At 41.8% G+C, this 22,869-nt stretch overlaps 1 protein-coding gene across 1 annotated transcript in view; it reads left to right on the forward strand.

Moving 5' to 3' along the window:
* CSMD2 (CUB and Sushi multiple domains 2) overlaps positions 1-22,869 on the forward strand; it is a 1,686,610-nt gene that overhangs the window by 464,326 nt on the left and 1,199,415 nt on the right. The window contains exon 3 of the mRNA XM_069756979.1: positions 8,360-8,472. Within this exon, the coding sequence (XP_069613080.1) occupies positions 8,360-8,472 (113 nt within the window). The remainder of the gene's footprint in view (positions 1-8,359; positions 8,473-22,869) is intronic.

Genomic DNA, 22,869 nt, shown 5'->3' on the forward strand with positions numbered 1-22,869 from the left:
TGAAAGTGCCCCTCTCGGCTTATACTCGAGTCAAGGTGGGTAGCAGGGTCTGCGGGTGAGGGGGTGAGGGCGCTGAGGCATATTTACCTGCTTCCAGCGATCCTGGCGCTCCCCGCCTGTCCCACGGTCTTCGGTGCTGCAGTTCTTCCCCTCTTCAGCGGTCACGTGGGACCGCTTATTAGAGAAATGAATATGCGGCTCCACCTCCCATAGAGGTGGAGCCGCATATTCATTTCTCTAATCAGCGGTGGCGGTGACCGCTGATAGAGGAAGAAGCTGCGGCACCGAAGACAGCTGTCCGGGAGAAGGAGCGGGACGCCGGGACCAGGTAAGTATCGCATATTCACCTGTCCACGATCCAGCCACCGGGCGCTGCTCCATCTTCCCAGCGTCTCTCCACTCTGACTGTGCAGGTCAGAGGGCGCGAAGACGCATATAGTGTGCGCGCCGCCCTCTGCCTGATCAGTCAGTGCGGAGAGACGCCAGGACCGGACGCTGGGAGCTGCAAGCAAGAGAGGTGAGTATGGCGTTTTTTTTTTTATTGCAGCAGCAGCAGCAATGGCACAGATTTATGTGGAGCATCTATGGGGAAATATGAACGGTGCAGAGCACTATATGGGGCACAGCTATGGGGCAATATAAACGGTGCAGAGCACTATATGGCACAGCTATGGGGCAATAATGAGCGGTGCAGAGCACTATATGGCACAGCTATGGGGAAATATGAACGGCGCAGAGCACTCTATGGGGCACAGCTATGGGGCAATATGAACGGTGCAGAGCACTATATGGCACAGCTATGGGGAAATATGAACGGTGCAGAGCACTATATGGCACTGCTATGGGGCAATATGAACGGTGCAGAGCACTCTATGGCACAGCTATGGGGCAATAATGAACGGTGCAGAGCACTATATGTGTTGTGAATTCTGTTGTCGAACTCCCTCCTGTGGTCGTGAATGGTACTTCGGCGAGTTCTGTCTATGGGCTCCCTCTGGTGGCTATGAGTGAAGCTGCTGCTTCTGAGGTTCCTTACACAGGTGACGTGGTTTATCCTTTGTTTGGCTGCTCTATTTAACTCCACTCAGATCGTTACTCCATGCCAGCTGTCAATGTTTTTGCATTGGTTCAGTTCGCTCCTGGATCTGCCTGGTGACCTGTCTTCTCCTGCAGAAGCTAAGTTCCTTGTTGTTATTTTTTGCTCATTGTTTCTTTGTCCAGCTGGTTATCCTGATTTTGTCTTGCTAGCTGGAAGCTCTGGGATGCAGAGTGGCACCCCCGCACCGTGAGTCGGTGCGGAGGACCCTTTTGCACACTCTGCGTGGTCTTTTGTAGGTTTTTGTGCTGACCGCAAAGATTCCTTTCCTATCCTCTGTCTATTTAGTAAGTCTGGCCTCCCTTTGATGAAACCTATTTCATTTCTGCGTTTGTGACTTTTATCTTTACTCACAGTCATTATATGTGGGGGGCTGCCTATTCCTTTGGGGAATTTCTCTGAGGCAAGGTAGGCTTTATTTTCTATCTCTAGGGCTAGCTAGCTCTGAGGCTGTGACGAGGCGCCTAGGGAGCATCAGGAGCGCTCCACGGCTATTTTTAGTGTGTGCGATAGGATTAGGGCTTGCGGTCAGCAGAGCTCCCACATCCCAGAGCTCGTCCTGTATGAGTTTAACTATCAGGTTGGGTGCTCCTAACCACCAGGTCATAACATATATGGCAGCTATGGGGCAATAATGAACAGCGCAGAGCACTATATGGCACAGCTATGGGGCAATATGAACGGTGCAGAGCACTATATGGCACAGCTATGGGGAAATATGAACGGCGCAGAGCACTATATGGGGCACAGCTATGGGCAATATGAATGGTGCAGAGCACTATATGGCACAGCTATGGGGCAATAATAAGTGATGCAGGGCACTATATGGCACAGCTATGGGGAAATATGAACTGTGCAGAGCACTATATGGGGCACAGCTATGGGGCAATATGAACGGTGCAGAGCACTATATGGCACAGCTATGGGGCAATAATGAACGATGCAGAGCACTATATGGCACAGCTATGGAGAAATATGAACGGTGCAGAGCACTATATGGCACAGCTATGGGGCAATATGAATGGTGCAGAGCACTATATGGCACAGCTATGGGGAAATATGAACGGTGCAGAGCACCATATGGCACAGCTATGGGGCAATATGAATGGTGCAGAGCACTATATGGCACAGCTATGGGGCAATAATGAACGGTGCAGAGCACTCTATGGCACAGCTATGGGGCAATATGAACGGTGCAGAGCACTATATGGCACAGCTATGGGGAAATATGAACGGTGCAGAGCACTATATAGCACTGCTATGGGGCAATAATGAACTGTGCAGAGCACTATATGGCACAGCTATGGGGCAATAATGAACATGTAGAGCACTATATGGCACAGCTATGGGGCAATAATGAACATGCAGAGCACTATATGGCACAGCTATGGGGAAATAATGAACGGTGCAGAGCACTATATGGCACATCTATGGGGAAATAATGACCTATTTTTATTTTTGAAATTCACCGGTAAATGCTGCATTTCCACCCCAGGCTTATACTCGAGTCAAAAAGTTTTCCCAATTTTTTGTGGCAAAATTAGGGGGGTCGGCTTATACTCGGGTCGGCTTATGCTCGAGTATATACGGTATATCTATATATATAATTGTCTAAGGTTTTTTCCGTCTGTCTGTCTTTCTGTCTGTCTGTCTTTCTGTCTGTCTGTCCTGGAAATCCCGCCTCTCTGATTGGTTGAGGCCGCCAGGCCTCGACCAATCAGCGACGGGCTCAGCGACGATGATGTCATAAAGGACGTAGACATCCCGCGTCTCTGATTGGTTGAGGCCGCCAGGCCTCAACCAATCAGCAACGGTCACAGCGACGATGATGTCATAATGGTTGCCATGGCGACGATGATGTCATAAAGGTTGCCTTGACCAATCAGCGATGGGCACAGTCTGCCGCGAATTCTGGAATCATCATTGTCCATATACTACGGGGACATGCATATTCTAGAATACCCGATGCGTTAGAATCGGGCCACAATCTAGTATATATATATATAGAGAGAGAGAGAGCTCATTATTCAGAGAACTGGTAGACATGCAGCAGATATAACAGGTATTTTATCAAAACTGCAGCAAGCAGCCCAGTAAGTGATACATCACTGGAGTCAGGGTTTCTGCCCATACATCATACAGCTCTCAAATGGGGTAGCAAAAACTTGCAGACAGATTCTCTTTAAAATAGAAAATAATAGCATTACTGTTTATATCACATCAGCTTCGCCGCATTCATCCTTTGTAATGTGGTGCCACTTACTTTCTTCGGCTCATCACCATGCACTATATTGGCACTTTTTTAACATTGTTTGTCTTTTACATTATTTCTAATAAAGTATTGTACCTTTATTGTTCATCTTACGCCTCTCATACATGGAGAAGTACATCTAATATCTAATAACACAGACTTGGACTTAAGAAAGTTATTTATTAGATGTCAAATACCGTACTTTGCCCCGCCTCAAAGGATAGGCCAAATTTTAAAAAATGACAAATTTTGCGAAAGGTGTTCTTTAACATGAAAATTTAGATGGGAGAAAAACAATTTTTTTCATTTACTAAAGTTGCCTAATAATTCTACACAAGAGAAAACCTCTTGACTTAAATACTCAGGTTTCAGGTTTATAAACTTTTTGAATTGACCAGCAGCTCTGTAATTGTTCAATAATAAAACTAATCATAATAACTGTGCACACTACGGAGTTAAAGGTCCCCTTCCGAAACGTCTTGCTCTTTTTCGGATTATTCTAGATGGAATTTTATATCTTCTGCACTAATCATACTTGTTCTTTGGGGAATACAGGAAGATTATAGTACTGAGCTGCCTAGAGGTCGTGGTGACATCATGCCGCAGCAATTTAACACAAAATAGCTTCCAAATTGTAAGACTGCAAGTACAAGCCATGCCAGTTGAAAGCCATGACCTTGTCAGCGTAATCATAGGGATATCTAACTTTTATGTCTGTGACTGTCCTCTGTATCCATGGACAGAGTGGAGGGATTTACTTAAAATTTACAGTAAAAAGTAAGAACCAAGAAAATGAAGCGCATGTGTTTGACACTGTCAAGACGCATTTTACACACCCATCAGTAGTCTCAAAAAGTGTCAAGAAAAAGTGTTCTGACCAATAGAAGTTGTTATATGCGCAAATACTACTATGGGCGTTGGCCACCTTATTTTAACAAATATGTTGGGTGACATGATATATAGTTATGACATGTTCTCCTCCTGCACTTGTTCTCGTAGCTTTCCTCACAGACTGCACAGCTCTCCTCTCCATAAAATGGCGGTTGGTGGAGGAACATGCGACCAGACCAGTCCATCCGTCTCCTCCAGTAGAATAGTAGCTTTCTCAAGGAAGGTGGGAGGTTTTCAGTTGGATGAGACTGATGGTCACATGTCCCTCCATCAGCGGCCATTTCGATAACAGAAGTGCTCTGCTACCCGTAAGAAAGACTGCACTAACACATACAGGTGGAGGACCTGTAATACTTATTTTATTACATTAGTAAGTGCCACAAAATCATGTCCCCAACATATTTTTAATATATACATACAGTGGCGAACTCCTTTAAGCATGTCTTTGTTTTTTTGCACAAATTACTGTTCTACATGGGGAAAAAGTCACAGAGAAAAATGCAGAGATGTTTACCTGTTGAAGCCTCCAACCAAATGCACTGGTGGCGCCGCAGGTCTGAGGTAAATATGCTTTACAAATGTTATTTACTCTTCTAATGTCTGCTCCGCTGTTGTTGATGGATGTTCCTTACCAGCTCAGTGTACTCTCTTCAATTGCATATGAACTTACTATTCACACCAATGACTCTTTATTGGGGACATTAGTACCAGTATTTGCATATTTTATGGCCTCTGACCTGCGGCCCCGGTGTAGTTGTCACCTTTCAGAGTATCCCATATATTGTTAGGTACAATTTTATATTTGACTTGCTTAATAAAATATTTTGTTTGATATTGATCCCGTTTCATGCAGTATTTTCTATGTAGGGTTTACCCATGGCACTATAGCTAATCTGTCTAGATGTAGATGGCAGAGAAATTTGAAAGGTTGCAACGCAGGATTCTGCTGACACAGACATAAAAAAAGCTAGACTGCATTTTTCAAAATGTAAGTGAGTAACCAAAATCCTTATTGGAAAGTGTCTTGTGGACATATCAGACCAAGAAATAGCTTTTTGGTGAAGCACATTATTCTTCTGTTTACCAAAAAGTGAATGAGGCCTACAAAGAAAAGAACACTGTACCTACAGTCAAATCTGGTGGAGGTTCATAGATGTTTTGGAGTTGTTTTGCTGCCACTGGCACTGGGTGCCTTGACTGTTTGCAAAGCATCATGAAAACTTAATATTAACAAAGGATTTTTGATTGCGGTGTAGTACCCATTGTCAGAAAGCTGGGTTTGTGTCCTAGGTCATTAGTCTTCCAGCAAGACAATGACCTCAAACACACTTCAAGAAGCTCCCAGAAATGAATGGAAACAAAGCACTGGAGAGATCTGAAGTAGTCATCAATGTGTCTGGATCTAAATCCCTTTGAACATTTGTGGAGAGATCTTAAAATTGCTGTTGGGAGGAGGCGCCTTTCAATTATGAGAGACCTGGAGTAGCTTGCAAAAGAAGAGTGGCCCAAAATTCCAGTTGAAAGGAGGAAGAAGCTTGTTGTTGGCTATAGGAAGCTATTTATTGATGTTATTTATTTCAAAGTGTGGGCAACCAAATTACTAAGTTGAGGGTGCAAAAAATTTTATGCAGCCCATTTTTGAGGTTTAGTGTGAAAATATGTCCAAGCTGCCTTATTTTCTACATTTCTTTGTGTTGTACAAATAGACACAAAGGAAATAAACATTCGTGATTGCAATTATCTTGTGGTGAAAATACTTTTCTGGAACAATTTCAAGGGTCCCAACACTTTCGGCCATGACTGTATATGCGGTCTGTCAATATGTGACAGCAAGAAAATGCTACATGTTATAACATTCTTGTTGACAACATTGGCAAAAAATCAGACCAACCCATGATGGCGGCTATTATACAATATGGGTGAAATTTAATAAGACTGATATTCAGTGGTGTATCTTGAAGCTTTTGGCTCCGATGCAAAAGCTCCAACTGGGCCACCAACTATTGCTGGTCTTTACCAGCAATGGGTCATTTCATATGGGCCAAATGCAGCTTTTGGGTCCTTTATACACAAGGGTGCAACCTCTGCACCTATTATGGTTATGCCTCTGCTGATATTTAGTACTGTAGTCCAAACAGTAGACCATTGGGGCAAGATGCGCCTAATTTATTAACACATTTAGCACATCTTGGGCTGTCTATATGCTACAAAATGAAATCTTCTTAGCTATATGGATGACCCCCTTTATTTACACCAGTTTCTGTAATACATTTCTTGGGCCGCATTCTGCTATAACATACCTTTTCTGCTAATTCCCCCCTCTACTGTTAAAATATGACTTAAAAAAGTGGAACATTTTTGCACAAAACATCTTACTGTTGCAGTTAATTTAATAAGTATCTCCCAATGTCTGTTGTTACTTATTGCTTTGCTTCTAGTTCTAGCCTTTGTCTGTATATATCTAAACATTTATAACTTTTGATGAAGCCTTGGTGCCTTCTGCATTGAGTATATAGCTTCAGGAGTGTACCTGCCTATTTTATTAGTTTCCCAGGGAAAATATTTCTCATTGTAGAAATACGTTTGCTGTGACTGGAATTCCTCATTAATTCTAAATGGCATATTTTGTTCACAGAATTGTAAAATAATAAATAGGTGTATATATATATATATATATATATATATATATATATATATATATACTAGATTGTGGCCCGATTCTAACGCATCAGGTATTCTAGAATATGCATGTCCCCATAGTATATGGACAATGATGATTCCAGAATTCACGGCAGACTGTGCCCGTCACTGATTGGTCGAGGCAACCTTTATGGCATCATCGTCGCCATGGCAACCATTATGACATCTACGTCGATACTGTGCCCGTCGCTGATTGGTCGAGGCAAATTCGCAGCAGACTGTGCCCGTCGCTGATTGGTCGAGGCAACCTTTATGACATCATCATCGCCATGCTGTGCCCGTTGCTGATTGGTGGCCTCGACCAATCAGAGACGCGGGATTTCCAGGACAGACAGACAGACAGACAGACAGATGGAAAAACCCTTAGACAATTATATATATAGATATATATAGATATATCTATATATATCTATACATCTATATATATAATTGTCTAAGGGTTTTTCCGTCTGTCTGTCTGTCTGTCCTGGAAATCCCGCGCCTCTGATTGGTCGAGGCCGCCAGGCCTCGACCAATCAGCAACGGGCACAGCGACGATGATGTCATAAAGGACATAGAAATCCCACGTTTCTGATTCAGTGACAGGCACAGTATCGACGTAGATATCATAATGGTTGCCATGGCGACAATGATGTCATAAAGGTTGCCTCGACCAATCAGCGACGGGCACAGTCTGCCGCGAATTCGCCTCAACCAATCAGCGATGGGCACAGTATCGACGTAGATGTCATAATGGTTGCCATGGCGACGATGATGTCATAAAGGTTGCCTCGACCAATCAGCAACGGGCACAGTCTGCCGCGAATTCTGGAATCATCATTGTCCATATACTACGGGGACATGCATATTCTAGAAAACCCAATGCATTAGAATCGGGCCACAATCTAGTATATATATATATATATATTATGCTGGTAACCCATATTAGTGGAAGGTACAATAGTATGTCTTTAGCATTAAGAAATATTTCATTATATATTTAGTACTTTGCAAACATGTAAAAACAATTATGTTGTTGCATTGAACTCTATGGAAAAGATATCCCGCAATCTGCAATGAAACAGCATAATAATAACAATAATAATAATAATAATTATAATAATAATTACAACAATGCTGTGATTTTTGTAAGAGGTGGCACTTTTCCTTTGCAGAACATTTACCATATGTTAATCCTTAACTTGACTCTTACTTTAATTCTGCACATAATGCAATATGGGAAATGAGAGGGTATTATGCCTAAAATAAAGATGGTATTATTAAGCAAACCAGTTATGTGAAGGTTTATAGTATTAATAAAGTTGAAAAGACAGGTGGGAAAGCTGCCATAAAATTTGGTTTATATGCTATGAAAGAATTTACAATTCTCTCCGCTGGTCATGGTTTAAGATGTTAATTCTTTGTCTTATTTCATTTTGTAGGTTAACAGGTTTTCATCTTCCAGCTCCAATTGTGAGCAGTGGAAACCTCCTAACTCTGTGGTTGGTGTCGGACTACGCAGTCAGTGCTCAAGGGTTCCGCTCTACTTATGAAGGTCAGACCTGTGTGAAATTAAAATACTGGCTGAGATTATTTCAAGAAAATATTACGCAGTTAATATTTATATTTTATATTCACTGTTGTCAATTGTTTAGAATCCATTTTACGATATAGTCTCAACTGTGTACATTTATTTGTGGAATTTATACAACACTTCGTATTCTTCTGGCAAATTAAAGGGAAACTATCAGCAATATTTCACCACCAAACTATTTATATGTGCATGGTAGCTCTTTCAAAGATAAGTCCAGTAATACCTTTCCATGCCCAGTATGTTCCTCTATTAATGAGATATCAGCATTTCAGTTGATATGTAAATGAGGCTGCAGATCTGTAGCCTCTGTCACTCCAGATCTGTTCCCCTCTCGGCGCCGCCTCTTTCTGCTTAGCTGAAAACTTCTATGTTGTGTGACTTCAGGAAAAGAAGCCAACAGTCAAGCAGGAGGAGGCGACCCTGGGTGGGAATAGAGCTGGAGTGACATAAGCATCAGATCATTTAAATCTCAAATATCAGCATTTAAATATTAATTTAGATGCTGATTTCTCAGTAATGGAGGAAAAAACTGATCATGTAACTGAAAGACCTACATGCGCATAGAAATAGATTGGGCGGAGATCAAATTCAATTCTTTGGAAAAATTCCCTCTAAAAACAATAATTGCAGCAATCTTTATGTTCTTGGAATGCATACAATATTCATAAATCAACAGCACATATGAAAATAGGAAACTTTATAATATATCTTAACAGAGAATTCTGCTTCTTTCTCGGCCAGAACTGATCAGTCATTATCAAAATTCTCAATTCTGAGATAAAATCTGGATTCAGTGAAGACTTTCCATTACTGAGAGGAGATGGGAGTGACTACTGATGAGAGTCTATGCAGAGAGGAGGAAGAGGATGAGGGAGGAGCTACAGGCAGAGCTCCTCCTTCTTCTCCCTCCTATCTACATGTAATTGTTTCTGCAATAAATGCCATCTCCTATCTCAGTAATGGAAAGTCTTCACTGAATCCAGATTTTATCTCAGAATTGAGAATTTTCATAATGACTGATCAATTCTGGCAGAGAAAGAAGCAGATTTCTCTGATATGATATATTACAAAGTTGCTTATTTTCACATGTACTATTGATAGATGAAATAAAAATTAAAACATCAATTATGCTTTATACTTTAGACATGATTTTGCATAAACAGCTCTAATTGACACCTTTGTGTGTGTATAATGCTGTACTGTATAAAAACACACCTGTGACCTGATCCTACAGTCATGTGTTACAGTTAGTGTTGAGTAGTGTTGAGCGATACCGTCCGATACTTGAAAGTATCGGTATCGGATAGTATCGGCCGATACCCGAAAAATATCGGATATCGCCGATACCGATATCCGATACCAATACAAGTCAATGGGACATCAAGTATCGGAAGGTATTCTCATGGTTCCCAGGGTCTGAAGGAGAGGAAACTCTCCTTCAGGCCCTGGGATCCATAGGGATGTGTAAAATAAAGAATAAAAATTAAAAATATTGATATATTTACCTCTCCGGCGGCCCCTGAACTCAGCGCGGGTAACCGGCAGGCTTCTTTGTTCAAAATCAGCGCTTTTAGGACCTGAGAATCACGTCCCGGCTTCTGATTGGTCGCGGGCCGCCCATGTGACCGCCACACGACCAATCACAAGCCGTGACGTCATTCGCAGGTCCTTAACGCGCTCATTTTTTAAAAATGAGCGCGGTAATGACTTTCAAAGACGTAGCGGCTTGTGATTGGTCGCGTGGCCGCGACCAATCACAAGCCGCTACGTCTTTGAAAGCCATTAACGCGCTCATTTTTAAAAATGAGCGCGTTAATAGCTTGCGGTGACATCGCGGCTTGTGATTGGTCGCGGCAACGCGACCAATCACAAGCCGCGACGTCACCGCAAGCTATTAACACGCTCATTTTTAAAAATGAGCGCGTTAATGACTTTCAAAGACGTAGCGGCTTGTGATTGGTCGCGTTGCCGCGACCAATCACAAGCCGCTACGTCTTTGAAAGTCATTAACGCGCTCATTTTTAAAAAATGAGCGCGTTAAGGACCTGCGAATGACGTCACGGCTTGTGATTGGTCGCGTGGCGGTCACATGGGCGGCCCGCGACCAATCAGAAGCCGGGACGTGATTCTCAGGTCCTAAAAGCGCTGATTTTGAACAACGAAGCCTGCCGGTTACCCGCGCTGAGTCCAGGGGCCGCCGGAGAGGTAAATATATCAATATTTTTTATTTTAATTCTTTATTTTACACATCTCTATGTATCCGATACCGATACCCGATACCACAAAAGTATCAGATCTCGGTATCGGAATTCCGATACCGCAAGTATCGGCCGATACCCGATACTTGCGGTATCGGAATGCTCAACACTAGTGTTGAGCATTCCGATACTGCAAGTATCGGGTATCGGACGATATTTGCTGTATCAGAATTCTGATACCGAGTTCCAATATTTTTGCGATATCGGAAATCGGAATCGTCGTGTGCGGTGCGAATGTTTCCCAGGGTCTGGAGGAGAGGAGACTCTCCTTCAGGCCCTGGGATCCATATTCATTTAAAAAATAAAGAATAAAAATAAAAAATATGGATATACTCACTCCTCCGGCGAGCCCTGGCTGTCACCGCTGCAAGCATCTGCCTCCGTTCCTAAGAATGCAGTGAGTGAAGGACCTTCGATGACGTCGTGGTCACATGAGCGGTCAGGTGAGCGGTCACCTGACCGCGACGTCATCGAAGGTCCTTCACTCACTGCATTCTTAGGAACAGAGGCAGACGCTCGCAGCAGTGACAGCCAGGGTCCTTGGGAAGGGTGAGTATATCCATATTTTTTATTTTTATTTTTTATTTTTTACATGAATATGGATCCCAGGGTCTGAAGGAGAGTTTCCTCTCCTTCAGACCCTGGGAACCATCCAGGATACCTTCCAATATTTGTGTCCCATTGACTTGCATTGGTATCGGGTATCGGTATCGGCGATATCCGATATTTTTTGGATATCGGCCGATACCATCCGATACCTTTGAATATTAGAAGGTATCACTCAACACTAGTTACAGTCTTTCGTCCCCCCCACCCTTACCTCTTCTGTACACTAGCAAGAAGAAGAAAAATATGTAGTGATATACATGACCGAACAGACGATCGCAGCTAGTTTCCATGGTCTGCATGAGATTTACATATATGAATTAGTAAGCGTTTAATCAAGAAAAAAATCGAATTTTACAGCAGTGCCCCCTGATTCCTGCCAAGCTGATGGGAGTAAAACACAGCACCTGTGCAAGCTATGCAAAAAACTTATGATGTTTGTCAAGCAGTAGGTTTTCTTCCCTTCTTTATAACTTATCCCTTATCCATTGGAAAAACTTTCTGCCCTCTAGTTGTTTGAGCTCTGGTAATCCCAAGAATCCAGCGAATGGGATTCTAAAACTTCTGGAGCCGATGCTCTTGAATAAAACTGAGGTGCACATGCTCAGCTTCATTGTCACTGGGACGGCCGGAAACAGATGAGCTGAGCATGCGGCTTCCGATTAACTCTACAGACAATTTCCAAAAAGGGTTGGAGAAAAGACTTGCTTTCAATTTTAGAACCAGGGTACCTCTTGACCATGAGCTGTGCATGGTGTGGCATGACTTCAGGTGCATAGGGTTGAGCAGTAGTATCAGACACGGTCCACAGACAAAGTGACGCCATGTTTGAGAAAAACAAACTGCTTTTAATTACCCCCGAAAATCCTTTCAAAAGAAGCCGACAAGGAAGTGTTATGAAATTGTCTAAAATAGTTGCAACCAATCACAGCACAGCTTTAATTCATTAAATTCTGCTTGGAAAAGTAACTATTAGCCAATATCCTTTTTTCATCAATCCAGGAAATCTACTAAGTGAAAAACAATGGAAATTCAATTCCTACAGTGGCGCCATTCCAGCGATGTTCTCGTACGATGGAGCTAGTGAGTGCCCATTGTTTGGCTGCAACCTTCACTATTTTGTCTGTGTGGATGTGAGCCCTGACGGAACATTGATGAGTTGCATCAAAACAGTGGCTTATGGGCTGCAGCAGGCATATGACCCAACAATGCCACCCTCCGGGAACAGTGGCGCTGACATGGCTGGAAAGGTGACACTGCGGAAGAGTGTATCCATTATTTTATGTTAACTTGATTCAGCTGGAGTTGTTCACTAGTGGAAAACCCCTTCAAGGGAGTGTCTATAAATGATTTCTCCTCTGTCAGTATGGTGCAAATCAAAATATGGTGCGGCATATTGCATCTTATAAATGCTTGGCTTTATGTAGTATAAAGGGAGAAAACGTTACTTCTAGATAGAACGCTATGGTATTACTCATTAGCTTTATGAGTAACATTTAAGGACAAGTAGCTATGTTTAGACTTTTGGTTTAGTAAGCCTAGCCGCCATTCAAAATGATCATCCCACATTAGCAGAAGGAACAGGTGTATCAGACATCTGGTGTACATTACAATGAATTATTGTTATTATTTTTGAGTGAATTAATTGTGCTGCAAGCCATCTTTTCCTCGGCACTGTTTTAATTACCATAGTCGCCTGTTGATAGAACGCTACAGCTGTTAATAGTGTATCGAAATTCCAGCGATAGAAAAAGACATCTTGAGATCGGGATTAGCGCACTTGGTCACTTTTCTACGACAACTTTTAAGGATGTGTCTTTGGTATATTACAGAACATGATAGATTTCCGCAGAGACTTGAAACAACGTACAGGATCTTGATGAACCTTCAGTTAGTAAAGTTTTGCGCAGGCAAAGGCAGAGAGGTCGTTGAAATGACACAGAAGCATCTGTCTCTGGATGGCAAATGTAGCAGCTTGCTGCTGCCTATCAAGCAGGCCGCCATATACCAAATCTTACAAGCTGCCTTCAGAAGTGTCTTGTCCTTATTTTTTAATATGCGTCACAAATATCTCCTGTCAATCAAGTACAGAGAAATGCTCAGGGACCCACTGATCCAGGTATGAAACATCTCAACAAAACCACATCTTATAGGATTAACCCATTGAACTGCAATTTCCGCTTCACAAATTCCAGGACATAAATAAATATATCAAGTCGTGTGCAAGATTAGCCTCATGTAAATCATGCTTTCTGATATTTATTCATCTCACAATCTTGGCTAGAAAAGTGGACTATTTTTGATTATCTATAATATGTTAGATTACAAACAAACAAGACAGTAATTGCTTTCATGTTCTACTGCATTGTCAAGTAGAGGATTGGAAAATCCACCGTTGTTTTCAAAATATTCTCTATTTCTCTGTAAATTATTATTATTATTATTTATTATTATGATAGCGTCATTTATTCCATGGCGCTTTACATGTGAGGAGGGGTATACATAATTAAAACAGGTACAATAATCTTGAACAATACAAGTCACAACTGGTACAGGAGGAGAGAGGACCCTGCCCGCGAGGGCTCACAATCTACAAGGGATGGGTGAGGATACAGTAGGTGAGGGATGAAAATGCGAGGATTCTGATGTGTTTATACCATAAATGTGTCAAATAAGAAAACCCCTTAAAATATAGTATTGGATTTGTATTTAAAACAATCCTCCAAGTTTCCTTAGATATAACCTTTCATGATGGTGGTTTAGTAATCAGTACTTTATAATCATTTTGCCCTGTAATAAAGATCAGCTCTGTTTGCATTGACTTCTAGGTGAGCCTCTGATAGGTTTCTGTTTATACACATCAGCCATTCTGCAGATACGGTGCTATAGGGGGCAGGAGAATGTAGGAGCCTGAACCAATGGTGAGACAAGAGTTGTGTCTCAGACTACCCAAGATATGAATGAATAAATGTATTTAATAAATAAATGGAAATTATATAGGGTACTTAATTAACATGTTTTTTTTTCATAAAACAAAATGAAAAAAGCCATCCCACCACTTCACGGTGACCCTTATTGGGAAAGTCCTAACGCTAATATTAAAAACCTTAGAGTTTGTCAGGTGACATGCATGTGGATAAGGGCTGAAAAGGACTGGGCCCAGCTAGTAGACACACAGCCTTTGGGAACCATATCAATATAGTATCCAGCTGAAAGAAAGGGCAAGCCACTCTTTTATATGCACATGATGCAAACAGACTGAAAAAACCCAAAGGATATGAACTGGGATATAAACTGGTGTGCATGCAGCATGTAAGCGCACCTTCGCATTGACGGCTGAACAGAAAAAAATAAAAGACAGAAACATAATGATTGAATACCCTGCAGTAAAGAAATAGCATAGTGCATGAAAACAATATACGGTACTTAGTTAACATGTTTTTTTTATTAAAAAAAAAACAAGCTGTCTACCACTTCACGGTGACCTAAACTGGGATGGTCGTAATTCTAAAATTAAAAACCTTAACGTTTGTCAAGATTTTTCTATTTAGTGGCCAGTGTGAACATGTGCTTACTTGTTGCATGCACACCAGTTTATATCCCAGCTCATATCCTTAGGTTTCTTCCATGTAGATACTGTAGATAAGCTGTGGCCATTAAAGATGGGCAGATCGATTCAGAGAATCCAAATTATTGGGCAGGTCAGTAGTCCCTGGTCACTAGCTTTGAAAAATATTTGCCTTCAGGGATCCTCCGTGCAGCTTTCAATTAGTTGGGACGGCTCGACTTAATCTGTTCATCACGCCACAATAATGACGTCACCCCACCCCAGGTAATCAAAATCCATGTCAGCCAATCAACAGCCACATCGGATATTTTTAATGGTATGAGCTCCCATTAAGTGACTCTAGACTATTGGTCGATGTACTGGACTCCCACGAATCTATCCACCTGATCTCTAGTAGTTATATAGATAACAACTCCGGACTAATGAAGCTGAGCTAAAATGTAAGGAAGCTGCAAAATCTAAGAAAAACAGTAGCAGGTGAGCATCCTTCTTAAGTGCTACCTTAAAGTATTTTTTTTAGATGCTTGAACACTTTATTTAAGGGGGAATTTTCAACTTTAACATTAAAGGGAATCTTTCAGCAGGTGTTTGCTATGTTATCCGAGAGCACCATGATTCCATACATTTTCAGTTTCCTCAGCAGCTTGCTGTGGTTTCAATACAATCTGTGTTTAATCAGCAGAAGAATATCACTAGATGACTAGGATTTATGTGTCCGGCAGTCAGGCTAATCTGTCTAACCCCGCCCCCACCATTGAGTAGCACCTTGCTGACAATTTACAGTGCACACAAGAAGCTGCCAATCAAGGGTGTGGGCGGGGTTATAATGAGCTTAGCATTCTGAGCACTGCTACATCTACAGCAGAGAAAACATGGATTATAGAAAACCTACACTAGTGAGTGATACATCACTGGAATAAGGGTCTTTTCTCTACATCCTGTTGCTCTCATATTCCCTTGCAACAACTTGCTGATAGATTCCCTTTATTGGCATACATGTTCTTAATGAACCATACCTATGTCGAGAACAGAGTTTGCCTGTCTGAAATGAGAATACCCTATTAAGTAGAACCATCCTACAGTAGCTCATAGTTTTGTAGTAGCTGGTAGTCCCCTAAAGCTACTGGTAATCTATGATTTTTTTAAGACATAAATAAAACCCCAAAGTCTGACAACAATGTTTAGCATTTCAATGACACGACACTTAAATAATCCAATATGTTGTTTATTCTAAATCTGCTTCGAGTTCTTATTTGTCATTTTGCTTAAATATTTTTTCAGCAGGATGTAGTACTGATTAGTTCTGTAGCGGTCTTCTTAGTCTCCAGGGCACACAACACTGACTCACCCACAGTAGGTCAAGCTGTACCCATTCACGGTCAGTGTTTCTGGCTTTCGGTAAACCTTTTACTAAATCGTAATGTTTGCCAGCATTGCGTGCGTGTTAATCCATCCAACTACAGAATGCAACATAGGAAGACATAATCAAAGAGTTTTATGAAAAGTCTTGTACAAGCGCAAGAATCAAGAAAATTTCGGGCACAAATTTTCGCTTCCTTTGCCACCTACGTCTGAAATTATAGTCTGAATGGATCAACAAATTGTAATATGTAGCAGAGTAGTAAGAGAGAGGGCAGTTTAATCCAAAAAGCTTAGATGGTTTTGCTTTGTGTTCAGTTTGACAATTTATGATCCAAAGTGGCCTTCTTTTATGACCAGTTTTCTTCTGCTGTAAGTCAAGACTAACATGGTAGAAACTCACTTTTGGGCTTCCATAGAATGCCATTGAGATATTTATAGGAAACTATCATAAATGGAGGTCTGTGAGCTGGTACCCCACAGAGTGGTAGAGCGATGAGTCCATGCCACTCTTCTAAGTGTAGTATTACTATATATTTTTGCAAAAATCTCTATGGTTGTCTCATTAAAGTCAAAGCTGAATGCCAATGAGCATATAACTTCCAGAGCCCAGGCTGTCTTCTACTAGAAGTCTAACATCCTCTGTTAGTTCAAATTAGCCAGCTGACTCCCATCTGACTCCTCAACCGCAAAATCAAAGTTGTAACAATTTATAAAATACACCGACGTAATGTATAGCTAATTCAATGCCATAAACATACAGTACAAAAAATGCAATGGTAATATCAAATAACAAATAACGTATGCAATAGTACATGCATCATTAGTAAAAGGAAATAAATAATTGTAGAGAAATCATTAAAACAGGATAGGTGAAAGAGAAGTTAAAGGGAATCTGTTAGCGGGATTTCTCACCCAAAATAACTATTTATATGTGCATGTAGGTCTTTTAAAGACAAGTCCAGCAATACATTTACATGGCCCTTTGTTATGTTGTAGAGAAAATAGCGTTTTAATTGATATGCAAACGAGGCTAAATAACTAGTAATACATCTGAAGCATCTCTCACTCCAGCTCTATTCACCGACTTCTTCTGCTTGACTGATGTCTTCTTTGCCTGAACTCACACAGCATGGAAGCGGTCAGTCAAGCTGAGGGAGGCGACACTGGGTGGGGAATAGAGCTGGAGTGACATAGACATTGGCATATTAATACAAAAGTCGATTTTTCAGTAATGGAGGATAGAACTGGCCATTAATGATGAGCGAGCATGCTCAGATGAGGTGTAATCCAAGCACGCACGTGTGTTCGAGTCACCATGGCTGTATGTCTTGTTGCTGTTCGACAGCCACAACACATGCAGGGATTGCCTGTTTATTAAGCTCGGATATACGCAACATACACTCAGCTTCATAGGGCATTGACAGGAAAGGACAAAAGTTCAGCGCATACAGGAAACTTGCAGAGAGCCATCAGTGAAATTGGATCTTGCAAATCATGTTAGTATGCTGACAGGTGCACGGTCATATGACTAGTGGGACAACTAGTCTTGGGAAATCATCGATTCCTCGACTAGTCTGACTCTAACTAGCATATCGCAAATAGACTATTACATTTTGTTTTGGCATAAACTGCAATCAAATATGTATGTCACAGTTCCACCCCCTAGTGTGCTTGGGATGCAGTTGCTGACAGCTTGGCCATCAAATCCGGTGCAGGGGTGCTGAAGCTCTCAGTACTTTGATTGACAGCTCAGTCATCCTATCTGGTACAGCGATGTCCTGAGATGTCAGTGTGTTGATTGGCAGCTCAACTATCCAATCTGAGACTGGGAGGCTTCGGCCGTCTCCAAGTGTTCATTATCCCAGGTGATTGCCATGCTAATAATCTGAGCTGTTTCTCCCAGACCTCTGCCAGACGTACATTCCACAAGTGAGGGTTGTGCTCCTTATGCCTTGAGTTCTGCATGCTTGGTATTTTGTTGTCTGACCTTGGACTTCATTCTGACCATCCTTCTGTTTAACCCATTCTGCTCTGATCCGTTATCCTCCTGGTATTCTGACCTCAAAATGTTACCTGATCACTCTTTTGTCTCTTTATTCTGCTCATGACGTACCCTCCTGATTCCTGACCTTGGACTATTTGACTATTCTGACTCATGGCTTGGCAGTGAGAAGTGACTAGTGTCACAATGAAGTGCAAAGGGCTTGATAAGCAGGATATTAATATAAAAATAAACACATGTAGCAGATTGGGGTGCATGGGAGACCAGTCAGGCCATGGTGTAATTTTTATTGTTCTTCTGGCTTGAAGAAGGCCCTTTTGCGCCAAAACGTTGCTTCTCTCGTCTACCTCAATTTTATATCACCATGTGATTTTATGGATGGAACAAAGGTTATGTTTTATCCCTATTTTCTCTGGTGCCTCAGAATCTTGGGTTTTCTAGCTTCCCTTTAAACGTAATGTTAGACGCAACCGATTGGCAGATAATACGTGGTTGTGGAAGAACGCAGTCATGTTTTTTTAATTCTGTAAGCCCTTTATATTTATTAGTGAAGCATTTTAAGCATATATCACTTCTTTACTGTAGGTCAAATTGCTTTTATTCTTTTTATTTTATTTTCCTTGAAGTAAGAACTAGTTGCCGCAATCATTATTGGCCGCTGGACAATAATTCTTATTATAGGTCAGTTTCCTGTGCTGGATTTTGTAGTCTCTTTGCTTCTCCCTCTGTGACCTAGAAGTTATAGAATCATTATTATTTATGGAAAAGATTTCACTGGTGAAACAATCCTGACAATTGCACATTCTAACAGCTGGATTTCGAGAGCAGTGCCAGTTTAAGTGGCCGTGAATCTTCTCAAGATGGCTTACAGGCATTAGGATGCCTAGTTCTCTTGGTGTGCCAAAATCATTTATATTTGGAAGAGACTTAATCTTTGCTAGCAGAGCGAGCAGTTGCAGTGTTTGAGCGCGTTACAGTCCCTCCCTTATATTTGATGTAGTTGTATTCTCTTCAGACCCGGGCACCTGTCACATGTCCTGCCAGCTTCTACGTACAGAATGGTGCAGGTGATTGCATACGTGTAGCCCTGTCTCTGCACAAATGCATAATAGGCGGGTGCCAAATTCTATTATATGTTGCAATGAAACAATTTAATGTGAGGCATAAACAATAATGTATTACAATGAAATGGATGCAATATAGAAGTATAAAATCCCATTGCGCTCTGGGAATTCTTGCATTTTCACTGTATTATTGTCAACCTTGAGACATTTTACGAAATCCTTTTTTCATTGTATAAAAATTGCAAAGCTGACTTGCTGTCTCTGTTCACTTTGACCACTGGGTGGCAGCCATCTTTAAACTCTACCAGTCTAATCAGTTGGCTGTATCCATAACGCTGCCTTCATCTTGCATTTCTTTGAAAGAGCCGAGAACAGAGCGAAGGACATGGTTTCATGTTATCACTGATTCACAAAGCATTTGATTAAATTGGGCAGCTTTTCTTAAGAGGCGTAATAACTCAGAATACAAATTTTGACCAAAAACAACATGACTTTTGAAATGACACTCTCGCTTAGATGATGATATGCACCACACAAAATGAGATCCTTAGAACCAGTAACTCTAAAGATATAGCCTGGGTTGACACAGATTATATATGTTTTATTATTTCTGTGTGCAAAATGAAAATGTTAAACATGCATTAGGAATATGCATGAAGATAGGTAGAAATGATTTCTCGATGAATGGCTCTCGTAATTAGTGCAGCTGCATCTGATGCATAATGCTTGGCATATGCAGCATAACGAACATAAGCAACTTCTTTTCCAAGACCTATCAAGCACCCTTACATGAGAATGTGCACAGAAGCACAAGAGTAGAAAAGGACATTTTTGAAAGAAGATGCCTTACAAATGTTAGGTCTTACATTCATTACCATTCTGTTATGTCCCAGGCTGTCAAATGTATTAATCTGAAGTGATTTCTATGATAGAAGAGAAGCTAGCTAATTTCTCTCCTTAAAGATGCACTCTCATTAAAGTTTTTATCTTCCTAATATATTGGAATCTTCATATTATATAGCACTGTGTACTTAAAATTGCTCATTTTGTCTTTCTACCCAATTGATTCTTCTCTTTTCTATTAAGTATATTGCCACCTATTGGAAGTAGCAATCCTAACAGTCAATGTCGACCCTTTAACGAGCCTCGTCACATGACTATAATAGCCAAACCAGAATCTCAATTTGCAGACACTGTGTTTCAGGGTACTGCCACTCGTCAGTGCAAAGTGGAGATCTGGTTTGGCTGATTGAGAGGCGTCTGACCGGGATCCAAGAAGTATTGTTTCTCCTTGTGGAGAGTGACACGATAAGCATGTCGAGGTGGGGAGACTTAAAGCCGCAATGCTCCTCTGGGAAATATGCAAATTGTCTCTTCAGAAAGGAAGAGGACTAGAACTCTAGTGCCACCTATTGGAAGTAGCAATCCTAAAAGTCAATGTTGACCCTTTAACGAGCCTTGTCACATGACTTAGGATAATAGCCAAACCAGAATCTCAATTTGCAGACACTGTGTTTCGGGGTACTGCCTCTCATGAGTGCAAAGTGGAGATCTGGTTTGGCTGATTGAGAGGCGTCTGACTGGGATCCAAGAAGTATCGTTTCTCCTTGCGGAGAGTGACATGATAAGCATGTCGAGGTGAGGAGACTTAAAGTCGCAAAGCTCCTCTGGGAAATATGCAAATTTTCTCTTCAGAGAGGAAGAGGACTAGAAAGCTAGTGCCACCTATTGGAAGTAGCAATCCTAGCAGTCAATGTCGACCCTTTAGCGAGCCTTGTCACATGACTTAGGATAATAGATTAATAGATAATAGATTAATGCTATTAAGTGTATGACATAGGTCTATTAGGTCTCCTCTTAAAGAAGTGAGTCGCCCGCCAGGCCCGTGGGGTACTCGGTACCACCCCGGTACTTAAAGGGGATGCCACGGTGGCGGCAACCCGGTCCGTGGCCTGGGCGCCCAAGTAAAAGGGAATGACTGTAAAGGGCTTTTGAATATAGAGTTTGTTTGTTACGCCACCTGTGGAATTCGGTCAGTGGGGACCGACGCTGCTTAAAGGGGTCCTCTGGGGTGATGTTATGGCAGCTAAGATGGTATAACTTCCCACAGGGGAAGTTGGGTCCCCAGGGCTCCCAGTGTGTAGATGAAGATGGTGAATGGTGCAATAAGAAACGGAGGACACAGGTTTGCAGTCTCTTTACCTGGTTTACTGAAAGCTTCAGGCAACCGCAGTCAGGGTACCATATCACAGGTACAGGCAGGGTCCAGCCGGCTTGGAAGCAAGTTCAGAGTCCCCTCTACCAGGTGGAGTTAGAAGCCTTCCTACCAGCGCTTTGGTGTAGTCCCTTGCAGCCTGTGGCTTTGATCAAGGTCCTCACAGTTCTCTCTGTCCTCCTAAAAGGTGGGACACAAACCCGTATGACAGGTGGCTCAAGCCTTTTTACAGGATCTGTATCATGAACCGGGCTCTATGCACTATTGTATCTCCTGGTATTAGGGCAGACAGATTATGTGTAGTCCAGCTGTCCTGTCGATTGCTGCTGTGCCTCCTAAAGTCTGACACAACCTTGGTCTTCCGGCTACCAGAATCCGTGCTCTGCAGAGAGGTAGCTCAGTCACAGCTATCCTCCCCAGTTGTCACTCTCCGGTGCTTTGCTCTCCTGCATGCTCTCTACACTGTGTTCTTCTCTCTATATTCTCTTTCTCCAGTCCTTCTGACTGCTCTCTTTTCTTTCTGCCAGGAGCTGCAAACTCCCACGTCTGCTCAGCTACACTCCTTGCTTACCAGCTACGCCTAAGCTGAGGTTCTGTGACAAGCTCCTCTCTGGCCTTCTCTAACTCTCCTCTCAGCCTCAGACTGCTCCTGTCTGCTGTCAAGTCTTCTCTCTCTCCTCCTACTCACTGACTGACTTTCCCTCCAGACCAGAATATTTATATAGGGAGGTTCCCCTGAAAACTGGGTTCAGAGCTCCCCCTTCTGGCCTAGAGTGTGAACATGTTGCATGTTTGTGTATACTTAATAGAAAAGATCCTCCTTCGCTTCCAAGTGTGACATCGCTCTCCCCGTGAGGAAAGCAATGCAACAGTGACAACCATGACCCTGGGGTGTCACAGAAGCACTCTCAGTAAAGTTTTTATCCTCTTAATATATTGCAATCATTATATTATATAGCACTGTCTGCTATATAATTTTGCTCTTCTACCCAGCTGATTCTTGATTAAACCAAAAAAGGAAAAAAAGGAAAAAAAAACACATTTAAAAATTGGTTGTGCTGCTGGAAAGAAGTCTCTTGCTGCGATATTCTTAGAATGTTCTTTATAACAGTGGGGAAAAAGCATTTAGTCAGCCACCAATTGGGCAACTTCTCCCACTTAAAAAGATGAGAGAGGCCTGTAATTGACATCATAAGTAGACCACAACTATGAGAGTCAAAATGAGAAAACAATTGCAGAAAATCACCTTATCTGATCTGGCAAGATTTATTGTGCAAAATATT

This window comes from Ranitomeya imitator, chromosome 3 (assembly GCF_032444005.1).
Source record: "Ranitomeya imitator isolate aRanImi1 chromosome 3, aRanImi1.pri, whole genome shotgun sequence".
NCBI lineage: Eukaryota > Metazoa > Chordata > Amphibia > Anura > Dendrobatidae > Ranitomeya > Ranitomeya imitator.